We start from the raw sequence: 14,785 nt of genomic DNA, 5'->3' as shown, positions 1-14,785 counted from the left end.
ACCGCTACTAGGTCAAAAACATTCATGATATCACCAAGATCAGCTGAGATGTATTTACTACAACTATTCTCCTTTCAAATAAACTAACAAGTGTAGACCAAAACAAATCTTTCAAAAACGTTGAAAACAGGGGCCAAATTAGGGCCTTACCCAATGTACTCCTTTATAATTTTAAAATCAAAATGGTTTCGTTTGTCATATATTTTTGTACTACTGTTGTTGAATTCATGGTAAAGGGATAAAAATGACACAGAGGAAGCAAACTGCTTTTACCTTTGCATACATACATGTATGAGTACATTTTGTACATGTACAAATTATAAATGATACAAACATATAACTGATTTGAAGAGTTATGTCCCTTACCCAAGGTCTACCTCCTTAAGTTACAGTTTATTTTCAAGATTTAAAATGTAAACATATTGAAAGTAAATAAGTTTGTAGAAAACTGATCTACACATACAATAATCATGCACATTTTTTGTACATTTAGTACATGTATATTGGTGTATAGTAAATGGATTTCAAACAACAAAATTTACAACATACCTCTTGTTTAATTCCATACTTCTGGGCTGAGTTTAAATATCTTCTGAAGCCATCATTTTCATCTGTGGCAATTGTTACTGCTAGCAGCTCTGAAGATACAAGAAAAATGAGTCTATATACATACATACAGTGATGGGGATTAGAGGCGGCCATGTGCTTTATATCACATTCCTACTGAAATGTCCCATTGAAATCAGATTTTTTTGTATGAAATGTAAAAGAATGGCCCATTAAAATTCTGATGATCATTTAAAATGGCCCATTCTCAGAATTTTAATCCCAATAACTGGTTACATGTTGTAAAAAATATGTCTATTTCAAAAACATATACATTTTGTACATGTACACCAAGTGACTATTATGAAAACAATATAGACCTCACCTGATTTCTTACATACATGTACACTACTGTCAACACAAATTTTAATTTCTCCACTCTCCACAGTGGAGATATTTTGAGTGGAGTAACAGTGTCTCCACTCTCCACAGTGGAGTCACCATTTCCAAAATTGTCTGTAATTAACTTATCCTGTCTTTATGCCAAGATATATTTTATGGTTCTAGTAGTTAAATAACATTTCTGTAAAGGGTAGAAAAAAATTTTTAGAACTTGAAATTTGGCAATTTTATCCTGGTTTCTACTTTGGTGGAGTCACAGTGGAGGACATAAGTGACTCCACTGTGAAGAGTGGAGAAATTAAAATTTTGGTTGATAGTAGTGTATATATAATGTGAATGGATATGGTGTTGCTCAAAGTTACATTTCATACAATGTACATACAAAGTAGGGTCACTTCCTTTATACCATCATATACAGACGTGCCACTGGAATGGGCCTCTTTTTCCTAAAGTTGAAATATATGACTGAGTCATAAATTTTTCATTTCATTTCCAATGTCAATGGGCAGTCATTTCTGAGCTATACCAGTACTATATCAGTGGGTCACATTTCTACAATTCTAATGTACATAGTACAAATGTATAATTTATTGCTCAGACAAACTTTCAAATTATCACCAATTATTCTTCAATTACTGTTTGCTGCAGCTAACTGCCATGGTGAAAACTTAGTTGATAAGGTGATGAATTGATAAATCACGTATGTCCATTTTGTATTGGATTTGAACAAAAGATTTAGTAATTATTAGCCCTTTCTGCAACCTCCTGGAGACCTTTGTTTTTATTTATGTTCTCTTAATTCAAAAAGATGTTAGGTACACAGTAGTAGAATATATGAATGGGTATGTATTTTGCACTGAAAAATATATGAATGGAACTCATTTTCTTGCAGACAAATATATGAAGGGGGCAGCGTGTTTTTCCACGCAGTACACATTTACATGTACATGTACAATTGTACAATGTACATTTATTTAGTACATGTACATGTATACTGTACATGTACATGTGGCTTGATGTTGATCTTTGAAGTTAAACCATTGTAATGTTTCTTTGATCATATGGTTCAGCCAAAATGCGACATGATAATATTTGGAAAATATTTTCATCTGAACGGTGATCACCTGTACTTGGCGATCAAAATACATGTAAACAATGAAGTACTGTCAACAATACATGTATACCATTTTTGTACATGTATTGTATTTTTTGTGTTTATTTAATAATAATTGTATGTTAGGAAAAATATTAAATCAGAAAACATACATGTAATACATGTACTTTAATGACATCAAGTTATAATTTTAAAGAATTTGAGGTTTTTGGGACAAATTTTTCTACAGGTGAATGTTGTTGACTAGTTAATCAATTTGGTGTTGCAATTTTATTGCTTGATAGACAGTTTAATAATAATATTTCTTAATGACTATGTAAACTCTGTATCTGCTTTGATGTCTATGATTTCATAAGCGATTATTTTGGAAATAAGAAATCAGGTGCTGTTTTTTTAATGAATTAAGTGACTGTGGTTTAAAATACCTTTTCCAGTAATTCCATTACAGTTGTATTGAATTTCATAACATTTAATAAATGTTACATGAATAAGAATAAACATTAGATACTTAATTTTCTGAAACAATATCACTTACATTATGTGTATTGGAATGTCATAATTTACTAAAATAATATCATTATATATAATGTCCTAATTAAATAAAAGTGCTTCATTAAAATTGTTGTGATCTCTTAAACAGTTTTTATCACTCATTTAAAAGATTAATAATTTTTCATTTTCTCTTGTGAAATAAGTTAATGCCCATATTGGCTAAAATATAAAATATTTTGCTGACACTTTGCTTTCAGAAGTGAGCTATCTTGAGAAGATTTTCACTGAGAAATAATATTTTTGAGGACAGATTCGCGATAATTGCTACTGCAAGATCTACAATAAGCTCTCTGACTAGTACAGTCTTACACTCAATTTATGATACCCCTTTTACCAATTTCAGTAAACAGACTATATAATCATCTGAATTCGTCATAATATTTTAACCTTGCTAACAATTATTCGTTTTAAATTATTAAAAAAATATATGCAACTATAAAACAATGCAAATATCATGAAACTTTCTTTACCAGAATCCGAAGCTGCCACAAGTTGTAAACACTGTAGAAATCCAAAAATAAGGAACGTCAGCAGTTTCATTTTCACGTGTAGTCTCTCTTTATTTTGGATAAAAATGACTTGATGTCTTACGTGGCATGAAACACACACTCTTCTTCACGAACGCACTCTAAATGTAACATGATACTCCAAAACACAACAGAATTTTCTTGATTGATGGCATTTCGGAAACTTTCCAATCTAAACCCTATTTACAAGGTAAACTCCAGAAAATCTTTAATCGCCCACTAAAATCCAAATCGATAACGGTTGAATTCTCCGACTTAAGATTTGAAAGAATATTAATTTGGCGAACTATATATATATATCCCAAAAAAATGTGGATGCACTACTAGTTATATCAGAAATTGTTTTGAATTGAACGACAACTTAATTCACCAATGTCTTCACAACGTACATGTTATCTCGGGCAATTGTCCCTTATCTGTCATAATAAGAAGCGATAAGAACTTATCAGCTCCTAAATTAATACATGTAGTAATTATAGAATATTTTATATCTCTGGTTTTACAAACTAAACGATGACACCATACAAGTAGTCTATGATTTTTGTGTTTTATTTTTTTTTAAATGAAGCATTCACAGTCGCGGATACGTGTTTCAATCATGAAGCAAGGTCAATGGCTTCAACCTGATCGTTTGCACGTAGACACTGGAAATGTTAGTCATGGGTATTGCTAGATTTCAAATAGCGGCAAGTCTGGGTTGCGTCCTGAGTATTTCCTGTTTGACAGGCACACGTGGACAGGCATATGTTAACAGTATTTATATATATATATATATATATATATATATATATATATATATATATATATATATATATATATATATATATATATATATATATATATATAACTACAAATAGAGTAACATGCTTAAATGACTGACTATTTTTCTATAGTTCACCGTAGTTTTCCCCTTTTTCAATCATTCAAACAAACTGTCATTTATTTTATTGCTTTAGAAGCATTTTATTCAGAGGCGGGTCCAGGATTTTGGATTGGGGGGAGGGCGCACAGTTAAAATTTCGCAGAGCGGAGCGAGGCGAAAAATTTTTTTTAGGTTATTTTTTTTTACATATTCTTCTAGAGTGGGTGTAACGTAGATATCTTTTGTGGTAAAATTAGCGAGAAATTAAAGTTTCAACCTGAAACCGCCTAAATCTACCCCTGACAACCCATGCTTTGCAAATTGGGGGGGCACGCCCGCCACGCCCCCGCCTGAATCCGCCCTGTTATTATTTTTTTTTGTTACTCTTTAGAGAAGTTAAGCCGAATATCGAACTACATGTGTATTGCTACCATAGCCTATACAGTCGATGGGTCACTTGGGGGAATGACCATTTGATTCTGAGAGGGATGGCTGGCAGTTTTTGCAAATAAATATTCTAGCCATGAAAAAGTTGAAAATAAATATTTAGGCCTACTGCATCTCCTAGAAAATAAATTAATTTTCTTACATTAGTTAAGATACTTTACACAGTGAAATGGGAATAATAACATTGCTCCAATGTGGTTGAAATTTAATTTTCTGTAATTTCTGACACGCAAAATTTCAAAAAATTAATATTCTTACACCACAAAATTTGCCTGTCCCCTTCAGAGTCAAATCTTCGTCTCATTATTAAGAAAATCGGTACAGGGATGCAGCTGGTGGTTTGTAATTAAAAAAAAAACACTCATTCATAAATACATTCGAGTATCATATATACCCATTTAAATTACTACCGGAATAAAATAAAACCACCCAACTTGTTACACCACAGTGTACTCTTATTTTACATCAAACTCATATATGACAACGGCACAATGTAATAGATAAACAGTTTCATATATCTGCAGCAGATGAAAATAGTTATAATGGTATATATCCAGCTACGGTTCCACATGTTCAACCAAACATGTATATATGTATGTAGATTGAATGTTGTTGGACGTTATATTAAAAAATAAAAGAATAATTAATTGCATCTATTGTTTAAACTAGTAAAGGGGATCGATTTTTTTTATTATATTGTGTAACATGTATTGGTTCTTTGTTATATTTGCAATGAATGGGCCCAGACAGTGTGACAAAAATACAAATTTTAAGCAAATTATAACGAATCAGACGGAAATATTGATAATTCTCGGGAAAAAAGGGGGAGTCGAAACTATCCATGTCCCAAGTGCCTGTGGATTATCTAAAACAACTGATGAGATTCGACGTTGAATGATACAAGTCACGTACTTCCTTTATCTTATAAATACCCCGCATGTGCCTATCATTTTCGGTTTAATAATCGGATTATTACACAAATACCCGGTCTATAGCTCTACAATCATTTATTCACTCCGTCAAAACAACATTAATTTACAAATGGCACATTAACAAGAACCTAATAAACATATGCAAAATATAAGTTCATTAAAAATCGACTGTGGATGAGTACATGTGTACTATTATACAATGTGAATGAAAGATATAAACATGAAATAATCCAGACATGTTATTTTACGATGAAAAGGGCAACAACCTGACCTTATAATGCCAATCTAAGCACAGGGACTTGCTCCCACTATTAGATATGCAGCCCGACTAACATGCTTATATATATACTAGTCGAGCAGCATAATAGATAGAGGGGCAAGAAAATGCACAAAAATCTGTTTAAAACTTTTTTTAAAGAAATAATCATAATTATAAGCACTTTGGAAGAAATGAAAGTCAACACATTTGATATTATCTACAAAATCAGTAGTAAAGCAAATGATGCTAGAAAGACAATGCTTGAAGTAAATGTTGTGGTTGCATTCGATTTCTGGCGTAGTTTCCTAGTAAAGCTTTCAACACTGCAGGCGTCTTCTGCCAAAGTCTTCTGAAGGGATCGGTCTTTCTGACAAGTTTTAGGAAGCAAGCGACATTCGTATTCATTCTTCAGCCCAACACTTGCTGGGGAGCATTTACGTTTCCATGCCGCCATGTCACACTGTAAATGGCTTACTCTAACTCTACAGAAAAGAAAAGGTGTTCCGTTTGAAATCAGTACGACATTATCATGAATATGCACTAAATAAAAATATAATAAAATTACTTGTAGTTACATACACTCGTCATTATTTATACAGTATTACATAATCAATTCCTATAAGGCAAAACAAAAATACTTAAGAAGCACTCGATCTGAAATATGATACATGGGTAAAAAACTTTGTAATTTTAATATTTTGTGTGAATTGCCATAGTAAGCAGAAATTAACATTCAATTTTTCATATAACCCGTGTCATCAGGAGATAAAAATTATACAAAATGCACTGTAGATTTTAAAATAAAGGGAGATAACTCTGTAAATGACACTCTAATCCAATAGAATCTTTGGATCTTCAATATTGATTATCTCCTAAGGGCAGGCAGATTTGAATGAATAATTACACATTTCACAGTAAGAAACGTAAAGCAACTTACTTACAAAAATATAAAATATGTAGCCTTTTGTTTGGGTGTATCGCAATTTTCAGATTTTGCATGATTCTTACAAAGACAGCTACTTAAATATCAATAAGATTAATGCATAGCAGTATATCATTATATTCATAACATTTAGCAATATCGACTTTGCATTTTGTTTCCAACTATCATCTCAACGATTATAAAAAAAAGCATTATTCCAAGCGAAAAAAGTGTGGGTACCTATAAAATGCGAAACGAAATTGCAATGAACCGAAACAATTAATTCGAAACGAAACGAATCGAAATGAAATCTACGAATTACGAAACGAAACTGTAAAGTGCGAAACGAAACGGAGAAAAATAAATGTATGTGAATGTCACTATAAACACATACATGTACTAGAAATAAATCTTTAGATGTATACAGCGATAAATATTCAAAAAGGATTAACCAAGATTAACGTATGTATATGTATGTATGTAAGTATGTACTACTCTTATTCATGTCCATAGCAGAGTGAATGCCTTCATCTTCTTCTAATTTAGAGTGTAAATAAAATGTAGTACCCGGGACACATCTAACTTTTTGTAGGTGTCTCGGCTGGGTGCAATTGTCTATAGTTGCTGTTTCCCCGAGCTGTTTCTGGCATCTCCTCAGTGTTGTTAAGTAGATGCAGCTGGTATATCTATCATGTCATGGCTGATTTTATACAACATGACTAGCATGAATCTTAATCGGCGTTCTTCTAGGTTCCCACTGTAGCCCCCTTAGCATTGATGTTACATAGCCAGGAGTTCTGTCATAGTAATTGCCCTTGACGAATCTTGTAGCATTTTGTTGTACATTCTCTAGTAACTGTATGTGAGACTGTTAATAGGGATCTCAAACTGTGGCTGCATATTCAAGTGTGGGTCTAACCATGGTTCTGTAAGCAGAAGCTTTGATGTCTGGTTCACATCCACATATATTGCGGCGAAGGACGTAGGAACCCTAGCCCTAATGTCGTCAATAATTCTGGATGTTACATGTACAAACCCAAGATCGATGATAAACAATTGACTAGTATTCCTAGTGATGTTTTTTTAGTTTAGACTTTCCATTCAGATCTCTGAAGACTAGCTATTACCGTGGAATTTGGATAGTAACTGGATTAAGAGCCTAGCATTCGCGGGTTGAACATACTGTTTTGCACGATATTTCGCCTAATGTATCCTTCACGGTTGACTGGAGTGTTTTCATATTCACAACGCGTCTTGCCGAGATACCATTGATGATATCAAAATTACCAAAATGTTATCATTGACAGTAAATTTGTTATGCTGAAAAGGCAAGGTGTAACCCGGGCTCTCGTCAGCATCACTCAACTCTAAACAAATCAATGTATCAAATAGTATCACTTGTAGTAACGAGTTCGAATTTGGACTTGCACATTTTGCAAAAAAAAAGGAAATTGCGTTCGCGTTCTCTTGCATTTGATGAATGGATTTTAAGAAATCTATGATTTGATTTTCAAATTAAAAATGCCTGTGCCAACAGGAATCTTTGACCACAAAAACCCACAACTGCCATCCTGTACACCAAGAACCCCTCACAGTTCACACCTAGCAAATATAACAAGATGCACACTTCAGAGATAATTTCTCCGAGGTCGTCATTAGATATCTTTTGAAGTTTTTTTGAATGAATGAAAATGTATTTATAGCTATCACAGTATTTGATTTAGTAGCCGTCCGTATGTCCGTTCGTACACCAAGAACCCCTCACAGTTCACACCTAGCAAATATAACAAGATGCACACTTCAAAGATAATTTCTCCGAGGTCGTCATTAGATATCTTTTGAAGTTTTTTTGAATGAATGAAAATGTATTTATAGCTATCACAGTATTTTATTTAGTAGCCGTCCGTATGTCCGTTCGGGGCTTCTTCCATGGCTACTAATCAACCTCAGTTGTATATTATGTCACATATAGTGACTACAATTATTGAAAAAAGATTATAAAATGTTTATTTATTTTGCCCGACGCTACTAGCAGTATTGGACAGAGACAAATCGGAGGACAATGCAACAATAATCCAGCCATGATGCCAATTTTTAAACTAGTACAACAATCATATTTACATATAAACTATTTATATAAATTATATAAAACACGTTTCAACTCTTATGTGACAAAATAATGATGACTTGAATGATTGTTTTTTCTTCTTTTCCTTTCGTACTTTACAGTTTCGTTTCGATTTCGTTTTGCATTTTATAGGTCCCTGAAAAGGTGTTTCCGCGGCAGGCACGGATCCAAGGACGGGCGAGCCGGACGTACCCCTCCCCCTAGAATTGAAAAAAAATCCTGATTTTTACCCACACAATTTTCTTTAAATCTATTTACGCCCCCTAACCTTAGCTCCTGTATCCGCTCCTGCACGGCCCCAGTTTGTCTAGAAAGAAGCCGTTGGATGTCAGAAAAATCTTTGATTAGTGTTGCTACTTACTGGCAGTATTCTCCAAAAAATGCTGTTTGATTCATTGCAAACTCTAATTGCCTTGCCGCCAAGTCTATCATACCAGACGACATTTTATCCATACAATCTTTAACGTCTGCTGTCGCTTCTTGAAAGCACTGAAGACCATCGATGTATACTGGAATGCAAAGAACAAGCGATCATTGCCACAGTTATAAACTCAGGCAAAGATCGAAACTTTATGCTGAAATATAAGATTAGAGTTCGCGTAGACGTCATATGCGTCGCACCATTGAAAAGGACAAATACCATAGGTATATTTTACCGACTATTGTTACAACTCATAACGTGTGCTGGTCTTCGCTTCGTGAAAACGAAATCTATACATCAATAATTTAATTCAAAAAATCATTTACTACACACGACCACCACACTATCATTGACAATATACGCATTACTATACAAATTAAGCGAAAAATTTCCATCCGATGTCAGTAGAAAGGGATTCTGCGTTAGAAATACCAACTTATTCAAAACAACAATCAAGTACTGTTGCTTGTTTCTATCTATCCTACATGTACAAGTAGGTACAAACATTAAGACTATACCAAGAACGGATATCGTGAATTTGTCAGTGAGACAACAATACCACTATGATTAAAAATGTTAGATTAAGGCAACCCACGGCTCTTCAATAAATGACGAGGAAACCCTCACACAACAGGGTAGCCTGCAGCTAGCCCCCAAAATAACATTACACAAATGTACAGCGAAATAGTTACCCCCATACATTCCAGCAATATAAAAGTAATTTACCTTCAATGTCATCACAGAGGACTTCAATACTGGCTTCCATCGATGTATGATCGTACCCAGTGAGCAGAAGATATTCAGCAGATCCAGGACAGCTATCAAGGACATCTCTCATGCAACTAAACAGTTTTCCTCGCAACCTGAAATTACATTAAAACAATATTTCAAGATGATGCTACATTGTGCAATTAAACTCACTGCGCATATTAGGCAATTTTTATAAATCTAAAAAAGTGTTCGTAGGGTAATAAAAGAATGCATGTATGATTGTATTCATACACCAGCGCAAAGAACATCATACCAGCAGTGGCAGATCCCGGGGGATCACCCCTCCTTTTTATTGGTAAATTTGTCATTTTCATGTGTAAAATTGACAAAAAAATTGGCAAATAATGTCCTAGCAATCCACTTTTTCTGAGGTACCATACAAAGTGTCTGGATCCGCACCTGATCAGCCTTTATAGCTATTTAAAGAATCGCCTTATTTTTCATGAGAAATCTGGAATTATGTCTGTTTCAATCTTGATTAAATTGTTTTTACAGCGTGAAAAATAATTAACTTAAGGGAATAGATCCGGTATTATCTTGATAGAAGTACCATTCCTCCCAAGAAGATTTATGCTTTCTATTAGATACCTATGGGGGCGTTTTCCTTTTGTGCCAAAAAGGCCTTTTGCACCGCAACTCTTTTGTGCCAGTACTCCTTTTGCACCAGTTTACTTCTCCGATTTTCGTAATTAAATTGCGCAAATAAATTAAAGATCCTTTTGCACCAGAATACAGGTAAATTTATGTATATATTCACTGCACTTACCTTGATGAACACTTTTCAATCATACATGTACATTGGCCAATGCTAGGAAGTCGAACTAATACTTACCGGACATCCAGATTTGTTTGGTCAGGTTCGGATAACAAAGTTTAGATCTTTTTCAAGAATAATAAAATTAAAATGAAAATTTAAAAAATTACTTTAGATTTTTACCCGTTTGGTATTTAATATCCTTATTTGTACTTGGCGCTAAAGGTTGTCTTTTTCTGGTGGAAACGACTACACGGAAAACTTTTTTGGCGCAATTAAACTATGATTTTTCATCCTGTTGACGCAAAAGGACGATGCCATCTATAGGTATAAAAGCAACTTTAAACTGATTGTCAGTAATCCTAATGACCATTCAATAAACTACGGATAAGACCAGATCTTTCACCTGAAGTTAATCATTTTAATCGCTGTAAAAGAAATAATTCATCTTACCCACAAAATTTGGCAGCTGCTTGATTGTCTTTCCCGATAATAGCACCTTTAATTTCAGTTTCGTTAGAGATGAACATATCTGCAGTTAATCCTATTTTACCGTAACAAGCTTGTAGATCCCTGTTAGCCGTTTGGACACACGGTGTTGATGTTGGTAAATTTCCTAAACAAACAAACAAATATATAAAATTTCGAAAGGTGACAAGGAAAAAGAAATGCATGTATATTACATTTAGTCTTTATTTTGAATAAAAAGTGGTAGGTCTCTGATCATGGGTCGTTCTAAATAGATTTTATACTTATAACACTTTAAATTTATAGACACATTCGTTTTTTTTTTTTTTTTTCTATTTTTAATGAATTTTTCCGTTTTTGTATTTATTAGTTCTATAGACTTTCATAGAAATGTCGGAATAAAAATTAGTATAGTCAGCCACAATAGTCTGGTAATTCTGTCAATACCGGAAACACGAAATAAGAAATGATAACTTCAGATAAAAGTTACATTTTGTATTATTGCATTAACTTTATTTCGCGCTTTTATCGCCTTTCACCACCCACAATTGGTCACGATGAGTTTTTTTTTTTAATTTAAATTTTGGTCATGCAAAATAAATGATAAATGATAGAACTTTTGGTACAACACCGATTCGCGGTAATTTTTTTCTCACGCCGATGATTTTTCCGTCCTTTGTTCGTGGACATATCGAAAATGAATCTCCCGCGGAAGTTTTTGTCCTATCATGCTATACCTGAGTTAGTACGTCGGTTAGTAGTAGATACAGGCGTACCTGCTCCACACATTTCTTGTAGTGCAGAGAGCCTCCGAACAACTTGGTTTTCAGCAAAATTAAACTCTGCTTGATCCCTACATGGTCCCACACCTCTCTTGTTCAATGTTGGGGGAATTATACACTGTATGATCTGTGGACGGATGCTGAAACATGCAGTTAAAACATTGTATTGAAATTCATCTGTAAGTTTAGTGTGTAATTTTATGGCGAAGCAATACATGTTCACTAATCAACACACAGATTATCGCGTTCGAGGCGAAAATCAGATATGTCTAAATTTACGTTCATTTTAAAAAGGAAAACATGAATATGAAGAACTCTTTCGTTTACATACTTGCACAAAGCACGACGGAGATCAAGTAGGTTGGCATTTGGCGGGAGAGGCGTAATGCTCCCGTTGGAAATCACTGCATCCACCAACTGAAGTTGATAACCAGCGCTCTGGAAGCAGTTTGAGCTAACCGTGATTACATCCATTACACAAGACTCTGCCTGTTGTAGAATGGTGCCTTGTTGTGTATTTTGTCCGGGAACGGTTGGTTGAGCAACAACTGGGACCGCCTGTCCTCGTCTTGTAGGATTCATGGGGAAGCTTTGTCCCGGTTGTCCTGGTTGCCTTTGTGGAATTCTTTGTCCCGGTTGAATCGGTTGACTTTGGACTGTTTGTATTTGTGGTGGGGCCTGTTGTATTGGGGGAGGTCCTTGCTGTTGGGCAGTTGACAAACTGCTTAAAATGATATCTGTAAGTCGAGATGCAACGTGTAATAGGGAAGAAAAAGTTATCAAAATGGGTGGATTTACTAGATTTATTTATTTGCCCATGATAAATCATTGGATTCTAAGATATTCTTATAATTTGGTAAAGCTCAAATTGGTATTTGTAGTCAAAAGTGCATTGAGGATAACAAAAATAACTTACCTTCTTGATACAAATTCGAAAAAAATATTATTACAAAAAAATATAATTAATATTCTCATAACTTCTTAATAGATACAAACATTTACTTTGTTAAAAAAGTTAAAAACTAACTGAGAAGACAAATGCCTAACGTGGTATCGACCGTCACTGATCTAAAATGAACATGAAATAAAAGACAAGATAATGAACAACCTTGACGCATTCATTTTCAGTACAAGAACACACGAAAGTATTACTTACGAGTTGCGAGTACTTTAAATAAGAGCATTGTATATCCTTTAAAAGTTTCCAATCACTTAGCGACAAAAATGTGAACCTTTCTCCTTCTTTATCCGAAAAACAGCAATTCACGAAAAGTCAAATCATTATATGACTGACAGATAAGTATTTTCTTCAAATTTTGAGAAATATTTCTGTGATTAATTATATATATAAAAATTTATTTCATCGATCTTTCATATTTGGTAATATCTTGAATGATGATTAGTCCCTCCCGACCCCGGGGTCATCTTAATCAAAACTATATTTTTCGTGTAGTAAGTGATTATACAAAATTGATTTGTAATCGAGGTAATATGTTTCACCTGGCCCCAAAGGGATTGACATGATATACAGACTCAATACATGTGTAATTTGTGATTCATATCAAATTGCATGATAAAGTTTGTAAATTCACAATTTAAGAAACCAGTCCTAAGTTCGATGTGTTTTATGACATACATACATGTTCAGTAAATTAAAGTTCTTTACACAAACCTGGCATGTAAAGTGGTTTCTTGTAAATGACTGATAAGCACGCGAGCAAGATTTTGCAAAATAATTTATCTATATTTTTCTATTACTATAACCAATAAATTTTCTTTAGAGCTCACCCTTTTGTTTCAAAGGTACATGAACTGTGCCAACTATAAAAAAAAAATAGTTAAATTGCGCTAAATATATATATATATATATATATATATATGTCGGTCGATGTTAGAACTGTCAAATTTGCGATGCAAATTTTTGGTCGTTCCCTCGGCGGGACTCGAACTCGTACCGCTATGGCATCTATGGCAACACCGCCTGCACGAAGTCCAGCGCCCTAGACCACTCGGCCAGCTAGGCTATATGATCTGATATCGTTCCCTCGGCGGGACTCGAACTCGTACCGCTGTGGCATCTATGGCAACACCGCCTGCACGAAGTCCAGCGCCCTAGACCACTCGGCCAGCTAGGCTATATGATCTGATAGTTAATCAGTTAAAATAAAATCGGATGTTTTAACTCTTCAATGGTAAAAATGAAAATAACTTTCAAAGAGCACTTACATACCTTCACCAACGCAAGGCACATTTAAAATCAGAGTGTATTGTATGTTAGAAGAATACATTACATGTAAGAAAGCTTTCTTACCGAGATTTCATGAAACTTGGAATATTTGTTTGGTTGTGCATTTAAACCAAACGAGTTTTTACATGTATATGCATGTATCCTTTTCTTCGAGAAATATTGCTATTGTGAAAGGTAGTACTAGTTGCTAAGAAATTAAATCCAGGATGTGTTTGATGGTACTCAAGGGCTTGCTCCCATTACAAAATATGCAGCATAACTAGTATACATGTATAACACGAATATACTAGTCGGGCTGCATATTTGATAATGGTAGCAAGCCATTGTGGATGGTGTTAGTTCTTTGTGTACTGAAATAAATATCAAATGAATAAAAATATCATTTTCCGAGATATCAAAAGATTCCAATTTGCTGGCTTTGGCCATAAAAATTGGCCTGAAGAAATTATACATAAAATTAACTTTCCATCACTCAGCTGACATTTTGAAGACTACCCTAACATTAAGTATTTGCCTTCTTTATTCTACCCATTCAGGTTTCTGTTCTATCATTGAAAGCTAATATCAATTTTTAAAGTCATTATTGCCTTATAGGAAAAAATGATTCAATTGTATTGGTGACATGTAGTGATTAAAAACCTTTTTTTTAT

General features: G+C 34.0%; 2 protein-coding genes across 5 annotated transcripts in view; both read right to left on the bottom strand.

The window, feature by feature from the left end:
* The window catches only part of LOC148601754 (procollagen-lysine,2-oxoglutarate 5-dioxygenase 1-like), a 40,535-nt gene extending 37,236 nt beyond the window's left edge, over window positions 1-3,299 (bottom strand). For all 3 annotated transcript variants that reach the window (XM_088556232.1, XM_088556233.1, XM_088556234.1), the window contains exons 1-2: window positions 3,085-3,299; window positions 550-638 (exon numbers count right to left, since the gene is read on the bottom strand). In XM_088556232.1, coding sequence (XP_088412358.1) covers window positions 550-638; window positions 3,085-3,154 — 159 coding nt within the window. In that variant the 5' untranslated portion in view covers window positions 3,155-3,299. The remainder of the gene's footprint in view (window positions 1-549; window positions 639-3,084) is intronic.
* A 2,141-nt stretch (window positions 3,300-5,440) lies between these two features.
* Window positions 5,441-13,292, bottom strand: LOC148601753 (uncharacterized). 2 transcript variants are annotated; one of them, XM_088555302.1, is made up of 6 exons: window positions 12,219-13,292; window positions 11,843-12,027; window positions 11,091-11,253; window positions 9,839-9,975; window positions 9,053-9,200; window positions 5,441-6,123 (listed from the first exon to the last, which is right to left on the bottom strand). In XM_088555302.1, exons 1-6 carry the CDS (start codon window positions 12,467-12,469, stop codon window positions 5,859-5,861), a joined length of 1,149 nt encoding a protein of 382 aa, XP_088411428.1. In that variant the 5' UTR covers window positions 12,470-13,292; the 3' UTR covers window positions 5,441-5,858. The 2 variants fall into 2 exon arrangements, with proteins under 2 accessions (XP_088411428.1, XP_088411429.1); XM_088555303.1 differs by having other exon boundaries at window positions 11,882-12,027.
* Window positions 13,293-14,785: the final 1,493 nt, after the last annotated feature.

The sequence above is a fragment of the Perna viridis genome, chromosome 12, assembly GCF_037379345.1.
Source record: "Perna viridis isolate PV_CMFRI_1.1 ecotype Kerala chromosome 12, ASM3737934v1, whole genome shotgun sequence".
NCBI lineage: Eukaryota > Metazoa > Mollusca > Bivalvia > Mytilida > Mytilidae > Perna > Perna viridis.
Note: the sequence above shows the minus strand (reverse complement) of the source record. Positions and strands in the feature narration are given on the sequence as shown.

Coding starts and splice junctions, on each gene's coding strand:
- LOC148601753 (XM_088555302.1), bottom strand. CDS start 12,469: ATGAATCCTACAAGACGAGGACAGGCGGTCCCAGTTGTTGCTCAACCA. Junction 12,028..12,218: donor CTCCGTCGTGCTTTGTGCAA/GTATGTAAACGA, acceptor TGCATGTTTCAG/CATCCGTCCACAGATCATAC. Junction 11,254..11,842: donor TAACCGACGTACTAACTCAG/GTATAGCATGAT, acceptor TTGTTTGTTTAG/GAAATTTACCAACATCAACA.